This window comes from Ranitomeya imitator, chromosome 6, assembly GCF_032444005.1.
Source record: "Ranitomeya imitator isolate aRanImi1 chromosome 6, aRanImi1.pri, whole genome shotgun sequence".
Taxonomy (NCBI): domain Eukaryota; kingdom Metazoa; phylum Chordata; class Amphibia; order Anura; family Dendrobatidae; genus Ranitomeya; species Ranitomeya imitator.
Window position 1 is genome coordinate 26824840 of NC_091287.1, and position 24248 is coordinate 26849087.

A 24248-nucleotide genomic window follows, 5' to 3' on the forward strand; every position below is an offset into this window, starting at 1 on the left:
GATCGGGACAAGTGTTAGCGCATACGACATTACTAACAGCCCCTCGTCTGAGACTGACCCTGAGCCCCGTTCACATCACATCCGACTGCACTAATCCTGGCCGAGCTCATGGTATACAAGGAACGCCAACGGCGCGGGGTCATCGCGACCCGACTTACCAGAACGGTGTCGTAGCAGCCGGGGTCGCTGGTGAGGAAGGCGAACATGACGGCAAGGTAAGGGTTACTCAGCTGGTTTCGGAGGGAGCTGCACATCTCTCTCCAGAGAGAATTCTTCTCGTCTGTATATCCGGACAGCGCCATCGCTACGACATTCAGATTCAGATCTCCTGCAAAAGAAAAAACATAAATGAAGTCATTACTAAGGCAAGTGTCTACATAGTAGATAAAGGGAAAAAAAAACGATAAGAGGGAGTGGATAGGATGAAAGCCCCCTGACCTTTCCCGGTGGACGCCCCCTTATTCAGGATCTGGATGGCGCGACGGATATCCAAGTTAAACAACGCGATGGCCGCCGCTCGCTCCCACTCTCCTTCCTGTTCCAACGAGGTCAGGAGCGGTCCGATATCGGTGTCTGATCCCTTCTTTCTCCAGCCGCAAAGCTGCAGCGCCAAACTGCGCTCCTCGCTGAAGAAGCGGACCGCGTCCGCCTGCCGGTCAGAGCCGCTCCAGCTGCACCGGACGTTCTCCGCCGTTCCTTAGAGGGAACACATACATGTATACTCGCTCGACACGCTCTGCTACTTCCCAACTTATTTAGCTTTTCATTTCTGACAATTTGCAAGATCTCCGCTTGCTGTCTGTGACTGGGAACATTCTTGTACATGCCTAATAATTCCTAAAGCGAAATCAGAAGCTGACCTGCCTAGATCGGAAATCACAAGGGGAAAGCTCCATAAAGGCCCTAAACCGCAGTGATAGGCTGGGAGATTTCAGCTCTGAAGCATTTCAACTGGTAAAAGCAGCCAGGGTGCACCTGAGGATTACCATAAGTGTCTTTACTTCTCACTTGTGAAACGTGAGCATGGCAGCCAATTACAAAAACCAACACGTTACCAACAAGTGATTAGCTGCAGCGGTCACAGAGGAGGAAGCAGAGCCCCACATGGATAGATTAGGAAAGTGTGAATTATTTTATGTAATTATTAAATAGAACACAGCTAGAAGAGTATAGCCCAATAGAAATAAAACATAACTTTTACTAATAATATTAAAAAGTGGACAAAACAATACAAAATACAAATTAAAGTGCTCACGCCGAAAACTGTGCTCAATTTAAAAAACTGGTTTGATCTCACCAATCATGGACGAAGGATACCCATACCAGTGATGAAGGGTCCCAGGGAGGGTCCAAAAGTTGTAGGGTAAGGCACAGGGGACGGGGAACCTATTTTCTAAACCCCTGTCGTGTCCCAGCAATAGCTCCTGTCCTTACAAGGACAGGCCCAAGTCAGCCCTACAATGGACACCCCCCACCGTATGTAGTATGGTAGACACCTCCCTACGCGTTTCTTCTCCAATCGCGGAGATTCATCAGGGGAGTTTCAATGGCCAAAAGGCCCAGAGGTAACTTCAAAAGTCCATAGATGCTCAAAAGTCCATAAGTAGAGTAAAGTAAGGGAAATACGCAGTGGCTGTATATTATCCCCAGCATAGGCAGTTCTGTGTGATGTCTGTAACAGAAGGTGAGTCAGCTCAGTATGGCGCCCGCTACCTCCTTATAAACGAGGGGCCACTCCCCCCCAGACCAATAGGGTCACCTGTGTCCGCCCCCATCCCCCTATAATACCTGAGTGGGCTAATTACTGTCCACGCTGCGCTCCAGGGGCTGGAACGCACGCCAAGCTCCCCCATGCCGACCGGCTGTGAACCGCTCATTCCGGCGAGACCGGAAGTAACAGCGCCATCCTGAGAATACAACTTCCGGTGCGCCACCAGCAAGATGCGCTCCAACAGTGGAACGCAAACTCTGGGCGCTAGATGATCCGATCGTCCCGGCGAGACCGGAAGTACAGACTCCATCTTGAAGATGTCACTTCCGATGCGCCGCTAACCTCATGCGCTCCAGCAGTGGAACGCAAGCTCTGGACGCATAGTGATGGCATAGTCCACTGCTGGTATGGTGCGTTCCAAAAGAGGAACGCAGATACCCCAGCGCCAAATGATGGCACAGGCGCTAAATAATACCCCGAACCCACGTTAGGATAAATACCACTAAACAAATTTCTGCTTATGTAGCGCTGCAACAATAAAGCGCAGGCACCAAGATCAGAAGGGGGGCCGGGGGGGGGGGGGTATTGTTTGAGAGGAGCGCTATGTTAATAATAAGTCCACCCACTCCTAGCCCCACATGAGAAACATACAAGGGAGGAGGGGGGGGGGGGTTTGGGGGGCACAGACACAAAGATTGTCCACCAGGTATACAAGTAGCAACATGGAAGCATAGTTGCCCAAGAGTTACGGCATTTATTAAATAAAAAATGCCATGCATATATCGCACACACCATACCAGGAAACCTACGCGCTATATCTATGGTTGGAAGTGTCCATACCAAATAATGAAAAACAGCAGATAGCTGGAAATGGCCAGAATATCCAAGGCAACATAGATGTACCTATACTGATATAACTAGTGTGCAAGATGGTTGGTAGCTGGAAGTGTCCAGACCATACCAACCATATTGAGCACATCCATAATAGAAGAGGGAAGGGGGGAGGGGGACAATGAAAGATGGGAGCAGACCCAGGCGGAGAGAGAGAGAGATAAATGGACCTATATTTATGCGGAAATGATATCACTGCGCCATACTCAAAAAAGTATGTAAAATTTGCCCACATAAGAACACACGTGCCCCAAGTCCCTGGAGAGTCACTCGGTACTACATATCAAAATTTATACTAGCCGATACCAGGGATCAAGTCAAAAGGGGAACAATGGTACAGGGTAATGACCCTGTTCCTACATAATTGCAAAATGTTTTGTTTATTATGGCTGTTTTTAGGACACAGGGTGCCGGACACCGACCAATGGACGAATGCAGATATGCAAAAGATTCGTTAAACAATAAAGCAGTAGGGATGGTTAGGGAAACTCAGAGGTAAGAAGAGGGAATAGGACTAACAAGAAAGAGGAAAATACGGAAATGGAGGGCGAAGCAGCACACGGACCAGATGGACCCAAGGGGGACCATTATAGATACTAAAGTATACCTAAAGAAAGCAACTAAAGTTGAGCTGCTCATTGAGTCCATGGGGGTGACAAGTGTCCAGCAAGAAGATCCACCTTGTTTCTTTCTGCAGTAGGATCTTATCAAAATCACCTCCTCTCACCAGAGGGGCCACTTTGTCAATCCCCATGAAACTCATAACCTTAGTATCTCCGTCATGGCAGTTGTTAACATGTCTTGCAATGGGGGTATCCCTCCGATTTTGGATGTCCCCCAAATGCTCACATACTCTCCTTCTTAGTTCTCTAATAGTTTTACCTATGTATGCAATACCACAGGTGCAGGCAGCTCTGTATATGACCCCTTTTGATTTACAATTGATGAATTCTTTAATAACAAAAGTTTTTTGCGTGTTGGTGTTATAGAACTCCTTCCCCACCTGTATTGATTCACACGCTACACATGAGCCCCATCTGTAACAGCCCTTGGGTCTGTATGGTAGCCAGGTCGCCTTACTTGGTGTAGCTAGATGACTATGTACTAGTCGATCCCCTAGCGTCTTACACTTTCTGTATGTGATTTGTGGCTGTATGCCCACGGCATCCCTCAGATCATCATCCATAGCAAGTATGCCCCAATGCTTCCTGAGAATGGCCCTGACAGATGGAGCACCATTGTCAAATGCACAGATCATTCTGATGGTCTTATACTGAGCTGACTCACCTTCTGTTACAGACATCACACAGAACTGCCTATGCTGGGGATAATATACAGCCACTGCGTATTTCCCTTACTTTACTCTACTTATGGACTTTTGAGCATCTATGGACTTTTGAAGTTACCTGAAACTCCCCTGATGAATCTCCGCGATTGGAGAAGAAACGCGTAGGGAGGTGTCTACCATACTACATACGGTGGGGGGTGTCCATTGTAGGGCTGACTTGGGCCTGTCCTTGTAAGGACAGGAGCTATTGCTGGGGCACGACAGGGGTTTAGAAAATAGGTTCCCCGTCCCCTGTGCCTTACCCTACAACTTTTGGACCCTCCCTGGGACCCTTCATCACTGGTATGGGTATCCTTCGTCCATGATTGGTGAGATCAAACCAGTTTTTTAAATTGAGCACAGTTTTCGGCGTGAGCACTTTTATTTGTATTGTTTTGTCCACTTTTTAATATTATTAGTAAAAGTTATGTTTTATTTCTATTGGGCTATACTCTTCTAGCTGTGTTCTACTTATCTACCCTAAGAGTCGTGCAATAGCTTGGCGTTTCCAAGCTACAGCTGTCTTATATATGTAATTATTAAATAAAGATTATTATTATTATTATGTAATTCTGCGCTGTGTCCGGACAATCCCTTCTTTAAGATGGGCCAGCAATGTACGATTGGTGGGGGTCCGACCTCAGAGACCCCCCCCATGGACCAGCAGGGGAAGTGGAGGCTTTATTAAAGAACCACACGTACTGAACACTTCACCCCGCTGACCCTACATTGATGACCGGTCACAGTGATAAATCCCGCCGACCTTAAAGAGGAGACTTTGCACAGAGCAGAATCGTTCTTACCCAGCGACGACTTCACGATCGCCTTAATCCCGGCATAAACCAGCGATCCCTTGTTGCTTGTGGCTTTCTGGTCTATATCCTCGGCGTACTGTTTCATAAGTATATATACATGTATAGGAAAACAGCACAGCATCATGTGGATGGAAGAAACACGGCCGTAGTAGTGGTCTGCAATCAGCGGCGAAACTCCAAAATCCTCCCCTAGAACCCTTCCAATTCATTTCTATAGGAGGAGTCTGAGCTTTTTTATTTCCCTCCTGAATCTTTTTGCCAAGTTTTCAGAGTAGAAATTGAGTACAAATCATAGTTTTTGAGATTTGTAGAGGTCTCCGCTCAGTTTCTGCTTCAAAAAACTCCATGTGAACGCACCCTTGGAAATTTTGAAAAATGCTCGGTGGATTAAAAAAAAGTAAAAAATGAAAGTGCGAGAAGTTGGTCCTGAAGGAAACCTCTCCAAAAAAGGCACCGTCCAAGCAAAAGGCTGGAAAAAAAAAAAAAAAAAAAAACAGTTTCTAAAAGCAGATTTTGCTTGGAAACTTTGGTTTGTGAAAATCTCAAAGAACAGCGCACGCTAGAACTACATGGCGAGTTGCGGAATGGAACGTTTCCGCGCGATTCGTCTGCTGTTGCATTTAAGGGGTAAATGGACTTTGGGCAATTCGGCATCAAGAGTGGGGTCAGTGGCGTCAGGGCTACAGGTATCTGCCCACCCTTGCGTATAGATGTGACGTCACTGGCCCAACTTGCCTCCCGATGCGAAAGTGACCAAAGCCAGATTACCCCTTTAAAGACTCATGATGACAGCCAGACTAGACATCGCCCAACGGAACCCCAAAACGGATCTCGTTGACAACTTTGAAGGATATAGTGCAAAGTGTACCAGACAGACTTGAGCTGAGGGTCTTCATTCCCGGCCAGCAGATGGTTCCTCCAGACCTGCTCCGTGTCCAGGCCGTAGCGTGATAACGCCCTGAGCCTCATCTTGGTGGCGATGTCCCGGTCTAGAGAGCGGTCCTTCCCTTCCTCCGTACATTCGTAGAGCTGCCGGCTGCAGGCCCACATCAGCGACGTGGTCGGGCTCCAGGCCAGAGAAATGCGCTCGAACACTGTGAAATCAGACATGGTCCTGTTGGGGGTCACCACCACCATCCGATTCTGGCTTGTGGGATGCCACGCGAAAGAGGCGATGTAGTTATCGCACGGCTGGACGCTCCTCTCGATGATGGTGGGCTCCGTTTCCTCCCCGATGGGCGTAGGGGTATGCTGCATATCGTACAGTCTGATAATATTACTGTCCCGGGTTAAGGTGGCGAGTAACCCTGTCCTCGTCGGGCACCAGGCTACTTTGCTCAGTGGTTTCGGCTGCTCGGTAAGGGTCAGGACCGGCTTTTCAAATTTCCTAAGGTCCCAGATGGCCACCTGTCCTTCAAAAAAAGAGGCCACCCTGTCATGGAAGTGCGGGTCCACGGTCACCCCTTGCACTGCTTTGGTGTTTACGAACATCTTCTGGTTGGAGTTTCGCAGGTCGAATATGGCGAGGTTACGGTGCATACCGGCCAGGAGCAACTTCTGGTCCCTGGGAAGCCAGGAGAGGGACAGACAGGCGTCATTCTGGCCCAATTCATACAGGGGCTTCGTCACCACCAAGCTCGACTCGTCACTGGTGGAAAGGCGAACCTTCTCTATGGGGACGGTGGTGTCGGGGGTGTACTTGCTGCTGATATCCCAGATCATTATGCAAATGTCGGCCCTGTGCTTGTCCAAGCCGGCCGCCAGCCAGTTACTGTCCAGGGGATTCCAGGCCAGGGTGTTGCACTGTCTGGCGTGTCTAGGGACAAACTCCTTCCCGATCAGATGTCGGCATTTAGATTTGTGGTCCTGGCCCAGACTGGTGAGGACCACCCTGCCGTTAGCCTGGCCAACGGCCAAGAGGCATTCGGGGTCGTATTTTGGATACCAAGCCACACATTTCATATAGGGGGTGTCGGAGTTTATGGCCAGGAGTGTGGCGGTGGTCTCCTCTGAGAGTCGTAACGATCCGGCCTTCAGCTCAGAATTGGAGTTAGCCCTGGACTCGATGTGATAGAGGATGAGCTCCGAGTCGCACACCACAAACCTGTCCACGTGGTGAGGGGCCCACAGGATGTCCGGCTTGGACCCGCTCATCTCTTACAACTTAGCAAACTCTAAATAAAATAAAAAGGAAAAAAAATGCAATGTCAGAGGAGAAATAAACGAATAGTGAGTTCAGCTCTGGGGTATAATACAGGATGTAACTCATGATTACAGTAATGTAATGTATGTACACAGTGACTGCACCAGCAGGATAGTGAGTGCAGCTCTGGAGTATAATACAGGATATAACTCAAAATCAGTAATGTAATGTATGTACACAGTGACTGCACCAGCAGAATAGTGAGTGCAGCTCTGGAGTATAATACAGGATGTAACTCAGGATCAGTAATGTAATGTATGTACACAGTGACTGCACCAGCAGGATAGTGAGTGCAGCTCTGGAGTATAATACAGGATATAACTCAAAATCAGTAATGTATGTACACAGTGACTGCACCAGCAGAATAGTGAGTGCAGCTCTGGAGTATAATACAGGAGGTAACTCAGGATCAGTAATGTAATGTATGTACACAGTGACTGCACCAGCAGAATAGTGAGTGCGGCTCTGGGGTATAATACAGGATGTAACTCAGGGTCAGTCATGTAATGTATGTACACAGTGACTGCACCAGCAGAATAGTGAGTGCAGCTCTGGGGTATAATACAGGATGTAACTCCGGGTCAGTCATGTAATGTATGTATACAGTGACTGCACCAGCAGAATAGTGAGTGCAGCTCTGGAGTATAATACAGGATATAACTCAGAATCAGTAATGTAATGTATGAACACAGTGACTGCACTAGCAGAATAGTGACTGCAGCTCTGGGGTATAATACAGGATATAACTCAGGATCAGTAATGTAATGTATGTACACAGTGACTGCACCAGCAGAATAGTGAGTGCAGCTCTGGGGTATAATACAGGATATAACTCAGGATCAGTAATGTAATGTATGAACACAGTGACTGCACCAGCAGAATAGTGACTGCAGCTCTGGGGTATAATACAGGATATAACTCAGGATCAGTAATGTAATATATGTACATAGTGACTGCACCAGCAGAATATTGAGTGCAGCTCTGGGGTATAATACAGGATGTAACTCGGGGTCAGTAATGTAATGTATGTACACAGTGACTCCACCAGCAGAATAGTGAGTGCAGCTCTGGGGTATAATACAGGATGTAACTCAGGATCAGTAATGTAATGTATGTACACAGTGACTGCACCAGCAGAATAGTGAGTGCAGCTCTGGAGTATAATACAGGATGTAACTCAGGATCAGTAATGTAATGTATGTACACAGTGACTGCACCAGCAGAATAGTGAGTGCAGCTCTGGAGTATAATACAGGATATAACTCAGGATCAGTAATGTAATGTACAGTGGGGCAAAAAAGTATTTAGTCAGTCAGCAATAGTGCAAGTTCCACCACTTAAAAAGATGAGAGGCGTCTGTAATTTACATCATAGGTAGACCTCAACTATGGGAGACAAACTGAGGAAAAAAAATCCAGAAAATCACATTGTCTGTTTTTTTAACATTTTATTTGCATATTATGGTGGAAAATAAGTATTTGGTCAGAAACAAAATTTCATCTCAATACTTTGTAATATATCATTTGCTGGCAATGACAGAGGTCAAACGTTTTCTGTAAGTCTTCACAAGGTTGCCACACACTGTTGTTGTTATGTTGGCCCATTCCTCCATGCAGATCTCCTATAGAGCAGTGATGTTTTTGGCTTTTCGCTTGGCAACACGGACTTTCAACTCCCTCCAAAGGTTTTCTATAGGGTTGAGATCTGGAGACTGGCTAGGCCACTCCAGGACCTTGAAATGGTTCTTACGAAGCCACTCCTTCGTTGCCCTGGCGGTGTGCTTTGGATCATTGTCATGTTGAAAGACCCATCCACGTTTCATCTTCAATGCCCTTGCTGATGGAAGGAGGCTTGCACTCAAAATCTCACAATACATGGCCCCATTCATTCTTTCATGTACCCGGATCAGTCGTCCTGGCCCCTTTGCAGAGAAACAGCCCCAAAGCATGATGTTTCCACCACCATGCTTTACAGTAGGTATGGTGTTTGATGGATGCAACTCAGTATTCTTTTTCCTCCAAACACGACAAGTTGTGTTTCTACCAAACAGTTCCAGTTTGGTTTCATCAGACCATAGGACATTCTCCCAAAACTCCTCTGGATCATCCAAATGCTCTCTAGCAAACTTCAGACGGGCCCGGACATGTACTGGCTTAAGCAGTGGGACACGTCTGGCACTGCAGGATCTGAGTCCATGGTGGTGTAGTGTGTTACTTATGGTAGGCCTTGTTACATTGGTCCCAGCTCTCTGCAGTTCATTCACTAGGTCCCCCCGCGTGGTTCTGGGATTTTTGCTCACCGTTCTTGTGATCATTCTGACCCCACGGGGTGGGATTTTGCGTGGAGCCCCAGATCGAGGGAGATAATCAGTGGTCTTGTATGTCTTCCATTTTCTAATTATTGCTCCCACTGTTGATTTTTTCACTCCAAGCTGGTTGGCTATTGCAGATTCAGTCTTCCCAGCCTGGTGCAGGGCTACAATTTTGTTTCTGGTGTCCTTTGACAGCTCTTTGGTCTTCACCATAGTGGAGTTTGGAGTCAGACTGTTTGAGGGTGTGCACAGGTGTCTTTTTATACTGATAACAAGTTTAAACAGGTGCCATTACTACAGGTAATGAGTGGAGGAAAGAGGAGACTCTTAAAGAAGAAGTTACAGGTCTGTGAGAGCCAGAAATCTTGATTGTTTGTTTCTGACCAAATACTTATTTTCCACCATAAGACGCAAAAAAAATGTTAAAAAAACAGACAATGTGATTTTCTGTATTTTTTTTTCTCAGTTTGTCTCCCATAGTTGAGGTCTACCTATGATGCAAATTACAGACGCCTCTCATCTTTTTAAGTGGTGGAACTTGCACTATTGCTGACTGACTAAATACTTTTTTGCCCCACTGTATGTACACAGTGACTGCACCAGCAGAATAGTGAGTGCAGCTCTGGAGTATAATACAGGAGGTAACTCAGGATCAGTAATGTAATGTATGTACACAGTGACTGCACCAGCAGAATAGTGAGTGCAGCTCTGTAGTATAATACAGGAGGTAATTCAGGATCAGTAATGTGATGTATGTATACAGTGACTGCACCAGCAGAATAGTGAGTGCAGCTCTGGAGTATAATACAGGATGTAACTCAGGATCAGTAATGTAATGTATGTACACAGTGACTGCACCAGCAGAATAGTGAGTGCAGCTCTGGAGTATAATACAGGATATAACTCAGGATCAGTAATGTAATGTATGTACACAGTGACTGCACCAGCAGAATAGTGAGTGCAGCTCTGGAGTATAATACAGGATGTAACTCAGGATCAGTAATGTAATGTATGTACACAGTGACTGCACCAGCAGATTAGTGAGTGCAGCTCTGGAGTATAATACAGGAAATAACTCAGGATCAGTAATGTAATGTATGTACACAGTGACTGCACCAGCAGAATAGTGAGTGCAGCTCTGGGGTATAATACAGGATGTAAGGCTGGTTTCACATTTGCGTTTTTTTGGGTGCGTTTTTGTGGTAAAAAACGCAAAAAAACGCATGTTGAAAAAACGCATGCAAACGCTGCGTTTTTTTGACGCATGCGTTTTTGCATGTGGTGAAAAAAACGCGGCGTTTTGACGCGTTTACATGCGTTTTTTCATGCGTTTGCGTTTTTTAAACGCATGCTGAGAAATGTGTGACAGCTGCCAATCAAAATAAAGTAAAAAACCCACTATAAACAGAAATAGTTAGGGTTAGGGTTAGGATCCCTTAGGGATAGGGTTAGGGGTAGGGTTATGGTTAGGATCCCTTAGGGTTAGGGGTAGGGTTAGGATCCCTTAGGGTTAGGGGTAGGGTTAGGGTTATGGTTAGGATCCCTTAGGGGTAGGGTAAGGGGTAGGGTTAGGATCCCTTAGGGTTAGGGGTAGGGTTAGGATCCCTTTATCACCTTTATGTTGGGGGGTGGCATATCAGTGTGTTTTCTGGTTTTTTAATAAAAAAAACGCATGCACAAAAAAACGCATGTCTCCCCATTGACGCCAATGTATTTTTTGACCCCAAAAAAACGCATGAAAACGCATGCGGTTTTTTTGGTCCAAAAAACGCCTTTCAAAAATACTACAAGTTGCATTTCTGAAAATGAACGCATGCAGTAAAAAAACGCATGTGTTGCAAAACGCGACCAAACGCGTACAAACAAAAACGCATGCGTTTTCAATGTTAAATATAGAAAAAAAAACGCTGCAGACAAAAACGCAAGTGTGAAACCACCCTTACTCAGGATCAGTAATGTAATGTATGTACACAGTGACTGCACCAGCAGAATAGTGAGTGCAGCTCTGGGGTATAATACAGGATATAACTCAGGATCAGTAATGTAATGTATGTACATAGTGACTGCACCAGCAGAATATTGAGTGCAGCTCTGGGGTATAATACAGGATGTAACTCGGGGTCAGTAATGTAATGTATGTACACAGTGACTCCACCAGCAGAATAGTGAGTGCAGCTCTGGGGTATAATACAGGATGTAACTCGGGGTCAGTCATGTAATGTATGTACGCAGTGACTGCACCAGCAGAATAGTGAGTGCAGCTCTGGAGTATAATACAGGATGTAACTCAGGATCAGTAATGTAATGTATGTACACAGTGACTGCACCAGCAGAACAGTGAGTGCAGCTCTGGAGTATAATACAGGATGTAACTCAGGATCAGTAATGTAATGTATGTACACAGTGACTGCACCAGCAGAATAGTGAGTGCAGCTCTGGAGTATAATACAGGATATAACTCAGGATCAGTAATGTAATGTATGTACACAGTGACTGCACCAGCAGAATAGTGAGTGCAGCTCTGGAGTATAATACAGGATGTAACTCAGGATCAGTAATGTAATGTATGTACACAGTGACTGCACCAGCAGATTAGTGAGTGCAGCTCTGGAGTATAATACAGGAAATAACTCAGGATCAGTAATGTAATGTATGTACACAGTGACTGCACCAGCAGAATAGTGAGTGCAGCTCTGGGGTATAATACAGGATGTAAGGCTGGTTTCACATTTGCGTTTTTTTGGGTGCGTTTTTGTGGTAAAAAACGCAAAAAAACGCATGTTGAAAAAACGCATGCAAACGCTGCGTTTTTTTGACGCATGCGTTTTTGCATGTGGTGAAAAAAACGCGGCGTTTTGACGCGTTTACATGCGTTTTTTCATGCGTTTGCGTTTTTTAAACGCATGCTGAGAAATGTGTGACAGCTGCCAATCAAAATAAAGTAAAAAACCCACTATAAACAGAAATAGTTAGGGTTAGGATCCCTTAGGGATAGGGTTAGGGGTAGGGTTATGGTTAGGATCCCTTAGGGTTAGGGGTAGGGTTAGGATCCCTTAGGGTTAGGGGTAGGGTTAGGGTTATGGTTAGGATCCCTTAGGGGTAGGGTAAGGGGTAGGGTTAGGATCCCTTAGGGTTAGGGGTAGGGTTAGGATCCCTTTATCACCTTTATGTTGGGGGGTGGCATATCAGTGTGTTTTCTGGTTTTTTAATAAAAAAAACGCATGCACAAAAAAACGCATGTGTCCCCATTGACGCCAATGTATTTTTTGACCCCAAAAAAACACATGAAAACGCATGCGGTTTTTTTGGTCCAAAAAACGCCTTTCAAAAATACTACAAGTTGCATTTCTGAAAATGAACGCATGCAGTAAAAAAACGCATGTGTTGCAAAACGCGACCAAACGCGTACAAACAAAAACGCATGCGTTTTCAATGTTAAATATAGAAAAAAAAACGCTGCAGACAAAAACGCAAGTGTGAAACCACCCTTACTCAGGATCAGTAATGTAATGTATGTACACAGTGACTGCACCAGCAGAATAGTGAGTGCAGCTCTGGGGTATAATACAGGATATAACTCAGGATCAGTAATGTAATGTATGTACATAGTGACTGCACCAGCAGAATATTGAGTGCAGCTCTGGGGTATAATACAGGATGTAACTCGGGGTCAGTAATGTAATGTATGTACACAGTGACTCCACCAGCAGAATAGTGAGTGCAGCTCTGGGGTATAATACAGGATGTAACTCGGGGTCAGTCATGTAATGTATGTACACAGTGACTGCACCAGCAGAATAGTGAGTGCAGCTCTGGAGTATAATACAGGATGTAACTCAGGATCAGTAATGTAATGTATGTACACAGTGACTGCACCAGCAGAACAGTGAGTGCAGCTCTGGGGTATAATACAGGATGTAACTCAGGATCAGTAATGTAATGTATGTACACAGTGACTGCACCAGCAGAATAGTGAGTGCAGCTCTGGAGTATAATACAGGATGTAACTCAGGATCAGTAATGTATGTACACAGTGACTCCACCAGCAGAATAGTGAGTGCAGCTCTGGGGTATAATACAGGATGTAACTCGGGGTCAGTCATGTAATGTATGTACACAGTGACTGCACCAGCAGAATAGTGAGTGCAGCTCTGGAGTATAATACAGGATGTAACTCAGGATCAGTAATGTAATGTATGTACACAGTGACTGCACCAGCAGAATAGTGAGTGCAGCTCTGGAGTAGAATACAGGATGTAACTCAGGATCAGTAATGTAATGTATGTACACAGTGACTCCACCAGCAGAATAGTGAGTGCAGCTCTGGAGTATAATACAGGAGGTAACTCAGGATCAGTAATGTAATGTATGTACACAGTGACTGCACCAGCAGAATAGTGAGTGCAGCTCTGGGGTATAATACAGGATGTAACTCAGGATCAGTAATGTAATGTATGTACACAGTGACTGCATCAGCAGAATAGTGAGTGCAGCTCTGGAGTATAATACAGGATGTAACTCAGGATCAGTAATGTAATGTATGTACACAGTGACTGCACCAGCAGAATAGTGAGTGCAGCTCTGGAGTATAATACAGGATGTAACTCAGTATCAGTAATGTAATGTATGTACACAGTGACTGCACCAGCAGAATAGTGAGTGCAGCTCTGGAGTATAATACAGGAGGTAACTCAGGATCAGTAATGTAATGTATGTACACAGTGACTGCACCAGCAGAATAGTGAGTGCAGCTCTGGGGTATAATACAGGAGGTAACTCAGGATCAGTAATGTAATGTATGTACACAGTGACTGCATCAGCAGAATAGTGAGTGCAGCTCTGGAGTATAATACAGAATGTCACTCAGGATCAGTAATGTAATGTATGTACACAGTGACTGCACCAGCAGAATAGTGAGTGCAGCTCTGGAGTATAATACAGGATGTAACTCAGGATCAGTAATGTAATGTATGTACACAGTGACTGCACCAGCAGAATAGTGAGTGCGGCTCTGGGGTATAATACAGGATGTAACTCAGGATCAGTAATGTAATGGATGTACACAGTGACTGCACCAGCAGAATAGTGAGTGCAGCTCTGGGGTATAATACAGGATGTAACTCAGGATCAGTAATGTAATGTATGTACACAGTGACTGCACCAGCAGAATAGTGAGTGCAGCTCTGGAGTATAATACAGGATATAACTCAGGATCAGTAATGTAATGTATGTACACAGTGACTGCACCAGCAGAATAGTGAGTGCAGCTCTGGAGTATAATACAGGATGTAACTCAGGATCAGTAATGTAATGTATGTACACAGTGACTGCACCAGCAGATTAGTGAGTGCAGCTCTGGAGTATAATACAGGAAATAACTCAGGATCAGTAATGTAATGTATGTACACAGTGACTGCACCAGCAGAATAGTGAGTGCAGCTCTGGGGTATAATACAGGATGTAAGGCTGGTTTCACATTTGCGTTTTTTTGGGTGCGTTTTTGTGGTAAAAAACGCAAAAAAACGCATGTTGAAAAAACGCATGCAAACGCTGCGTTTTTTTGACGCATGCGTTTTTGCATGTGGTGAAAAAAACGCGGCGTTTTGACGCGTTTACATGCGTTTTTTCATGCGTTTGCGTTTTTTAAACGCATGCTGAGAAATGTGTGACAGCTGCCAATCAAAATAAAGTAAAAAACCCACTATAAACAGAAATAGTTAGGGTTAGGGTTAGGATCCCTTAGGGATAGGGTTAGGGGTAGGGTTATGGTTAGGATCCCTTAGGGTTAGGGGTAGGGTTAGGATCCCTTAGGGTTAGGGGTAGGGTTAGGGTTATGGTTAGGATCCCTTAGGGGTAGGGTAAGGGGTAGGGTTAGGATCCCTTAGGGTTAGGGGTAGGGTTAGGATCCCTTTATCACCTTTATGTTGGGGGGTGGCATATCAGTGTGTTTTCTGGTTTTTTAATAAAAAAAACGCATGCACAAAAAAACGCATGTGTCCCCATTGACGCCAATGTATTTTTTGACCCCAAAAAAACGCATGAAAACGCATGCGGTTTTTTTGGTCCAAAAAACGCCTTTCAAAAATACTACAAGTTGCATTTCTGAAAATGAACGCATGCAGTAAAAAAACGCATGTGTTGCAAAACGCGACCAAACGCGTACAAACAAAAACGCATGCGTTTTCAATGTTAAATATAGAAAAAAAAACGCTGCAGACAAAAACGCAAGTGTGAAACCACCCTTACTCAGGATCAGTAATGTAATGTATGTACACAGTGACTGCACCAGCAGAATAGTGAGTGCAGCTCTGGGGTATAATACAGGATATAACTCAGGATCAGTAATGTAATGTATGTACACAGTGACTGCACCAGCAGAATAGTGAGTGCAGCTCTGGGGTATAATACAGGATATAACTCAGGATCAGTAATGTAATGTATGTACATAGTGACTGCACCAGCAGAATATTGAGTGCAGCTCTGGGGTATAATACAGGATGTAACTCGGGGTCAGTAATGTAATGTATGTACACAGTGACTCCACCAGCAGAATAGTGAGTGCAGCTCTGGGGTATAATACAGGATGTAACTCGGGGTCAGTCATGTAATGTATGTACACAGTGACTGCACCAGCAGAATAGTGAGTGCAGCTCTGGAGTATAATACAGGATGTAACTCAGGATCAGTAATGTAATGTATGTACACAGTGACTGCACCAGCAGAATAGTGAGTGCAGCTCTGGAGTAGAATACAGGATGTAACTCAGGATCAGTAATGTAATGTATGTACACAGTGACTCCACCAGCAGAATAGTGAGTGCAGCTCTGGAGTATAATACAGGAGGTAACTCAGGATCAGTAATGTAATGTATGTACACAGTGACTGCACCAGCAGAATAGTGAGTGCAGCTCTGGGGTATAATACAGGATGTAACTCAGGATCAGTAATGTAATGTATGTACACAGTGACTGCATCAGCAGAATAGTGAGTGCAGCTCTGGAGTATAATACAGGATGTAACTCAGGATCAGTAATGTAATGTATGTACACAGTGACTGCACCAGCAGAATAGTGAGTGCAGCTCTGGAGTATAATACAGGATGTAACTCAGGATCAGTAATGTAATGTATGTACACAGTGACTGCACCAGCAGAATAGTGAGTGCAGCTCTGGAGTATAATACAGGAGGTAACTCAGGATCAGTAATGTATGTACACAGTGACTGCACCAGCAGAATAGTGAGTGCAGCTCTGGGGTATAATACAGGATGTAACTCAGGATCAGTAATGTAATGTATGTACACAGTGACTGCACCAGCAGAATAGTGAGTGCAGCTCTGGAGTATAATACAGGAGGTAACTCAGGATCAGTAATGTAATGTATGTACACAGTGACTGCACCAGCAGAATAGTGAGTGCAGCTCTGGGGTATAATACAGGAGGTAACTCAGGATCAGTAATGTAATGTATGTACACAGTGACTGCACCAGCAGAATAGTAAGTGCAGCTCTGGGGTATAATACAGGAGGTAACTCAGGATCAGTAATGTAATGTATGTACACAGTGACTCCACCAGCAGAATAGTGAGTGCAGCTCTGGGGTATAATACAGGATGTAACTCGGGGTCAGTCATGTAATGTATGTACACAGTGACTGCACCAGCAGAATAGTGAGTGCAGCTCTGGAGTATAATACAGGATGTAACTCAGGATCAGTAATGTAATGTATGTACACAGTGACTGCACCAGCAGAACAGTGAGTGCAGCTCTGGGGTATAATACAGGATGTAACTCAGGATCAGTAATGTAATGTATGTACACAGTGACTGCACCAGCAGAATAGTGAGTGCAGCTCTGGAGTATAATACAGGATGTAACTCAGGATCAGTAATGTATGTACACAGTGACTCCACCAGCAGAATAGTGAGTGCAGCTCTGGGGTATAATACAGGATGTAACTCGGGGTCAGTCATGTAATGTATGTACACAGTGACTGCACCAGCAGAATAGTGAGTGCAGCTCTGGAGTATAATACAGGATGTAACTCAGGATCAGTAATGTAATGTATGTACACAGTGACTGCACCAGCAGAATAGTGAGTGCAGCTCTGGAGTAGAATACAGGATGTAACTCAGGATCAGTAATGTAATGTATGTACACAGTGACTCCACCAGCAGAATAGTGAGTGCAGCTCTGGAGTATAATACAGGAGGTAACTCAGGATCAGTAATGTAATGTATGTACACAGTGACTGCACCAGCAGAATAGTGAGTGCAGCTCTGGGGTATAATACAGGATGTAACTCAGGATCAGTAATGTAATGTATGTACACAGTGACTGCATCAGCAGAATAGTGAGTGCAGCTCTGGAGTATAATACAGGATGTAACTCAGGATCAGTAATGTAATGTATGTACACAGTGACTGCACCAGCAGAATAGTGAGTGCAGCTCTGGAGTATAATACAGGATGTAACTCAGTATCAGTAATGTAATGTATGTACACAGTGACTGCACCAGCAGAATAGTGAGTGCAGCTCTGGAGTATAATACAGGAGGTAACTCAGGATCAGTAATGTAATGTATGTACACAGTGACTGCACCAGCAGAATAGTGAGTGCAGCTCTGGGGTATAATACAGGAGGTAACTCAGGATCAGTAATGTAATGTATGTACACAGTGACTGCACCAGCAGAATAGTGAGTGCAGCTCTGGGGTATAATACAGGATGTAACTCAGGATCAGTAATGTAATGTATGTACACAGTGACTGCATCAGCAGAATAGTGAGTGCAGCTCTGGAGTATAATACAGAATGTCACTCAGGATCAGTAATGTAATGTATGTACACAGTGACTGCACCAGCAGAATAGTGAGTGCAGCTCTGGAGTATAATACAGGATGTAACTCAGGATCAGTAATGTAATGTATGTACACAGTGACTGCACCAGCAGAATAGTGAGTGCAGCTCTGGAGTATAATACAGGAGGTAACTCAGGATCAGTAATGTATGTACACAGTGACTGCACCAGCAGAATAGTGAGTGCAGCTCTGGGGTATAATACAGGATGTAACTCAGGATCAGTAATGTAATGTATGTACACAGTGACTGCACCAGCAGAATAGTGAGTGCAGCTCTGGAGTATAATACAGGAGGTAACTCAGGATCAGTAATGTAATGTATGTACACAGTGACTGCACCAGCAGAATAGTGAGTGCAGCTCTGGGGTATAATACAGGAGGTAACTCAGGATCAGTAATGTAATGTATGTACACAGTGACTGCACCAGCAGAATAGTAAGTGCAGCTCTGGGGTATAATACAGGAGGTAACTCAGGATCAGTAATGTAATGTATGTACACAGTAACTGCACCAGCAGAATAGTGAGTGCAGCTCTGGGGTATAATACAGGAGGTAACTCAGGATCAGTAATGTAATGGATGTACACAGTGACTGCACCAGCAGAATAGTGAGTGCAGCTCTGGGGTATAATACAGGATGTAACTCAGGATCAGTAATGTAATGTATGTACACAGTGACTGCACCAGCAGAATAGTGAGTGCGGCTCTGGGGTATAATACAGGATGTAACTCAGGATCAGTAATGTAATGGATGTACACAGTGACTGCACCAGCAGAATAGTGAGTGCAGCTCTGGGGTATAATACAGGATGTAACTCAGGATCAGTAATGTAATGTATGTACACAGTGACTGCACCAGCAGAATAGTGAGTGCAGCTCTGGGGTATAATACAGGATGTAAGGCTGGTTTCACATTTGCGTTTTTTTGGGTGCGTTTTTGTGGTAAAAAACGCAAAAAAACGCATGTTGAAAAAACGCATGCAAACGCTGCGTTTTTTTGACGCATGCGTTTTTGCATGTGGTGAAAAAAACGCGGCGTTTTGACGCGTTTACATGCGTTTTTTCATGCGTTTGCGTTTTTTAAACGCATGCTGAGAAATGTGTGACAGCTGCCAATCAAAATAAAGTAAAAAACCCACTATAAACAGAAATAGTTAGGGTTAGGATCCCTTAGGGATAGGGTTAGGGGTAGGGTTATGGTTAGGATCCCTTAGGGTTAGGGGTAGGGTTAGGATCCCTTAGGGTTAGGGGTAGGGTTAGGATCCCTTAGGGTTAGGGGTAGGGTTAGGGTTATGGTTAGGATCCCTTAGGGTTAGGGGTAGGGTTAGGATCCCTTTATCACCTTTATGTTGGGGGGTGGCATATCAGTGTGTTTTCTGGTTTTTTAATAAAAAAAACGCATGCGTCCCCATTGACTCCAATGTATTTTTTGACCCCAAAAAAACGCATGAAAACGCATGCGGTTTTTTTGGTCCAAAAAACGCCTTTCAAAAATACTACAAGTTGCATTTCTGAAAATGAACGCATGCAGTAAAAAAATGCATGTGTTGCAAAACGCGACCAAACGCGTACAAACAAAAACGCATGCGTTTTCAATGTTAAATATAGAAAAAAAAACGCTGCAGACAAAAACGCAAGTGTGAAACCACCCTTACTCAGGATCAGTAATGTAATGTATGTACACAGTGACTGCACCAGCAGAATAGTGAGTGCAGCTCTGGGGTATAATACAGGATATAACTCAGGATCAGTAATGTAATGTATGTACACAGTGACTCCACCAGCAGAATAGTGAGTGCAGCTCTGGGGTATAATACAGGATGTAACTCGGGGTCAGTCATGTAATGTATGTACACAGTGACTGCACCAGCAGAATAGCGAGTGCAGCTCTGGAGTATAATACAGGATGTAACTCAGGATCAGTAATGTATGTACACAGTGACTCCACCAGCAGAATAGTGAGTGCAGCTCTGGGGTATAATACAGGATGTAACTCGGGGTCAGTCATGTAATGTATGTACACAGTGACTGCACCAGCAGAATAGTGAGTGCAGCTCTGGAGTATAATACAGGATGTAACTCAGGATCAGTAATGTAATGTATGTACACAGTGACTGCACCAGCAGAATAGTGAGTGCAGCTCTGGAGTAGAATACAGGATGTAACTCAGGATCAGTAATGTAATGTATGTACACAGTGACTCCACCAGCAGAATAGTGAGTGCAGCTCTGGAGTATAATACAGGATGTAACTCAGGATCAGTAATGTAATGTATGTACACAGTGACTGCACCAGCAGAATAGTGAGTGCAGCTCTGGGGTATAATACAGGATGTAACTCAGGATCAGTAATGTAATGTATGTACACAGTGACTGCACCAGCAGAATAGTGAGTGCAGCTCTGGGGTATAATACAGGAGGTAACTCAGGATCAGTAATGTAATGTATGTACACAGTGACTGCACCAGCAGAATAGTGAGTGCAGCTCTGGGGTATAATACAGGATGTAACTCAGGATCAGTAATGTAATGTATGTACACAGTGACTGCATCAGCAGAATAGTGAGTGCAGCTCTGGAGTATAATACAGGATGTCACTCAGGATCAGTAATGTAATGTATGTACACAGTGACTGCACCAGCAGAATAGTGAGTGCAGCTCTGGAGTATAATACAGGATGTAACTCAGGATCAGTAATGTAATGTATGTACACAGTGACTGCACCAGCAGAATAGTGAGTGCAGCTCTGGAGTATAATACAGGAGGTAACTCAGGATCAGTAATGTATGTACACAGTGACTGCACCAGCAGAATAGTGAGTGCAGCTCTGGGGTATAATACAGGATGTAACTCAGGATCAGTAATGTAATGTATGTACACAGTGACTGCACCAGCAGAATAGTGAGTGCAGCTCTGGGGTATAATACAGGATGTAACTCAGGATCAGTAATGTAATGTATGTACACAGTGACTGCACCAGCAGAATAGTGAGTGCAGCTCTGGAGTATAATACAGGAGGTAACTCAGGATCAGTAATGTAATGTATGTACACAGTGACTGCACCAGCAGAATAGTGAGTGCAGCTCTGGGGTATAATACAGGAGGTAACTCAGGATCAGTAATGTAATGGATGTACACAGTGACTGCACCAGCAGAATAGTGAGTGCAGCTCTGGGGTATAATACAGGATGTAACTCAGGATCAGTAATGTAATGTATGTACACAGTGACTGCACCAGCAGAATAGTGAGTGCGGCTCTGGGGTATAATACAGGATGTAACTCAGGATCAGTAATGTAATGTATGTACACAGTGACTGCACCAGCAGAATAGTGAGTGCAGCTCTGGAGTATAATGCAGAATGTAACTCAGGATCAGTAATGTAATGTATGTACACAGTGACTGCACCAGCAGAATAGTGAGTGCAGCTCTGGAGTATAATACAGGATGTAACTCAGGATCAGTAATGTAATGTAATGTATGTACACAGTGACTGCACCAGCAGAATAGTGAGTGCAGCTCTGGGGTATAATACAGGATGTAACTCAGGATCAGTAATGTAATGTATGTACACAGTGACTGCACCAGCAGAATAGTGAGTGCAGCTCTGGAGTATAATACAGGATGTAACTCAGGATCAGTAATGTAATGTATGTACACAGTGACTGCACCAGCAGAATAGTGAGTACAGCTCTGGGGTATAATACAGGATGTAACTCAGGATCAGTAATGTAATGTATGTACACAGTGACTGCACCAGCAGAATAGTGAGTGCAGCTCTGGGATATAATACAGGAGGTAACTCAGGATCAGTAATGTAATGTATGTACACAGTGACTGCACCAGCAGAATAGTGAGTGCAGCTCTGGGGTATAATACAGGATGTAACTCAGGATCAGTAATGTAATGTATGTACACAGTGACTGCACCAGCAGAATAGTGAGTACAGCTCTGGGGTATAATACAGGATGTAACTCAGGATCAGTAATGTAATGTATGTACACAGTGACTGCACCAGCAGAATAGTGAGTGCAGCTCTGGAGTATAATACAGGATGTAACTCAGGATCAGTAATGTAATGTATGTACACAGTGACTGCACCAGCAGAATAGTGAGCGCAGCTCTGGGGTATAATACAGGATGTAACTCGGGGTCAGTCATGTAATACTTTCACACAGTGACTGCACCAGCAGAATAGTGAGTGCAGCTCTGGGGTATAATACAGGATGTAACTCAGGATCAGTAATGTAATGTATGTACACAGTGACTGCACCAGCAGAATAGTGAGTGCAGCTCTGGAGTATAATACAGGATGTAACTCAGGATCAGTAATGTAATGTATGTACACAGTGACTGCACCAGCAGAATAGTGAGTACAGCTCTGGGGTATAATACAGGATGTAACTCAGGATCAGTAATGTAATGTATGTACACAGTGACTGCACCAGCAGAATAGTGAGTGCAGCTCTGGGATATAATACAGGAGGTAACTCAGGATCAGTAATGTAATGTAATGTATGTACACAGTGACTGCACCAGCAGAATAGTGAGTGCAGCTCTGGGGTATAATACAGGATGTAACTCAGGATCAGTAATGTAATGTACACAGTGACTGCACCAGCAGAATAGTGAGTGCAGCTCTGGGATATAATACAGGAGGTAACTCAGGATCAGTAATGTAATGTATGTACACAGTGACTGCACCAGCAGAATAGTGAGTGCAGCTCTGGGGTATAATACAGGATGTAACTCAGGATCAGTAATGTAATGTACACAGTGACTGCACCAGCAGAATAGTGAATGCAGCTCTGGGATATAATACAGGAGGTAACTCAGGATCAGTAATGTAATGTATGTACACAGTGACTGCACCAGCAGAATAGTGAGTACAGCTCTGGGGTATAATACAGGATGTAACTCAGGATCAGTAATGTAATGTATGTACACAGTGACTGCACCAGCAGAATAGTGAGTGCAGCTCTGGAGTATAATACAGGATGTAACTCAGGATCAGTAATGTAATGTATGTACACAGTGACTGCACCAGCAGAATAGTGAGTGCAGCTCTGGAGTATAATACAGGAGGTAACTCAGGATCAGTAATGTAATGTATGTACACAGTGACTGCACCAGCAGAATAGTGAGTGCAGCTCTGGGGTATAATACAGGATGTAACTCAGGATCAGTAATGTAATGTATGTACACAGTGACTGCACCAGCAGAATAGTGAGCGCAGCTCTGGGGTATAATACAGGATGTAACTCGGGGTCAGTCATGTAATACTTGCACACAGTACACACATGAATGAGGCCTCGGGGACGGTTACTATTCTGCTTCCCATATAGATCATTACTATTAGTTATTATTATTATATTTGGCTGTCTCTGGCTGGGGTGACGCCGCCTCCCTGCTGCAGACCCTCCATAGCTCAGGGCTGATGTGCTCCCGGGTCACTGGTTGCACATAGCGGCCACACGTGGAGTTACACTCAGACCAGAGGACCCTGCAGATGTGACACATCCATTACGGAAGCTACTTTGAAACTACAATTCCCAGCATGCATTGCAGCCCGTGTATACCGGGGGTTCCAGCTGCCAACAGCCGCCTTGTCCTTGTGTTACCTTCCACAAGCTGCCGGTCAGTGCTCCGCCGCCCCAGGAGCTGCAGTGTCAGCGTCGCTCACTACATACACAGGAGACCGCCCGGCAAGTGACCCAACTACGGGGACGCTTGACGTCATCACGTCGAGACGTCCGGAGTTCTAGAGGCGTGGCTATGCAAATTAGGAAGTAGAACCACTTTTATTACAGTATCATCCATTCACCTCATATAGAAATTTCTCGTTATTGTTACACCTAATGGATTTATCCAATATTTACTCAGCATAGGCTTTGTTGCCCACAGCAACCAATCAGATTACAGCTAGCTTTCCGCATGTTGGAGAATTATTGCCTATAACAACCTATCAGGTACCAGCTTTCATTTTCAATCCTAAAAGCTGCAATCTGATTGGTTGTCGGAGTCAGTGCTGCCTGTGAAAGATTAAACTGTAATTTGGTTGCTATTGGTAACAAAATAAAGGCCCATTCCTGCACAGGCCCACTGCCTCCGCCATTTTGTTTTTATGTTTTACTACTT

General features: G+C 44.6%; 1 protein-coding gene across 1 annotated transcript in view; it reads right to left on the reverse strand.

Annotated features, from left to right (window-relative positions):
- The window catches only part of MIOS (meiosis regulator for oocyte development), a 48861-nt gene extending 25004 nt beyond the window's left edge, over positions 1 to 23857 (reverse strand). The window contains exons 1-5 of the mRNA XM_069729350.1: positions 23732 to 23857; positions 5599 to 6918; positions 4733 to 4831; positions 439 to 696; positions 159 to 328 (exon numbers count right to left, since the gene is read on the reverse strand). Of these exons, the coding sequence (XP_069585451.1) occupies positions 159 to 328; positions 439 to 696; positions 4733 to 4831; positions 5599 to 6898 (1827 nt within the window). The 5' untranslated portion in view covers positions 6899 to 6918; positions 23732 to 23857. The remainder of the gene's footprint in view (positions 1 to 158; positions 329 to 438; positions 697 to 4732; positions 4832 to 5598; positions 6919 to 23731) is intronic.
- Positions 23858 to 24248: the final 391 nt, after the last annotated feature.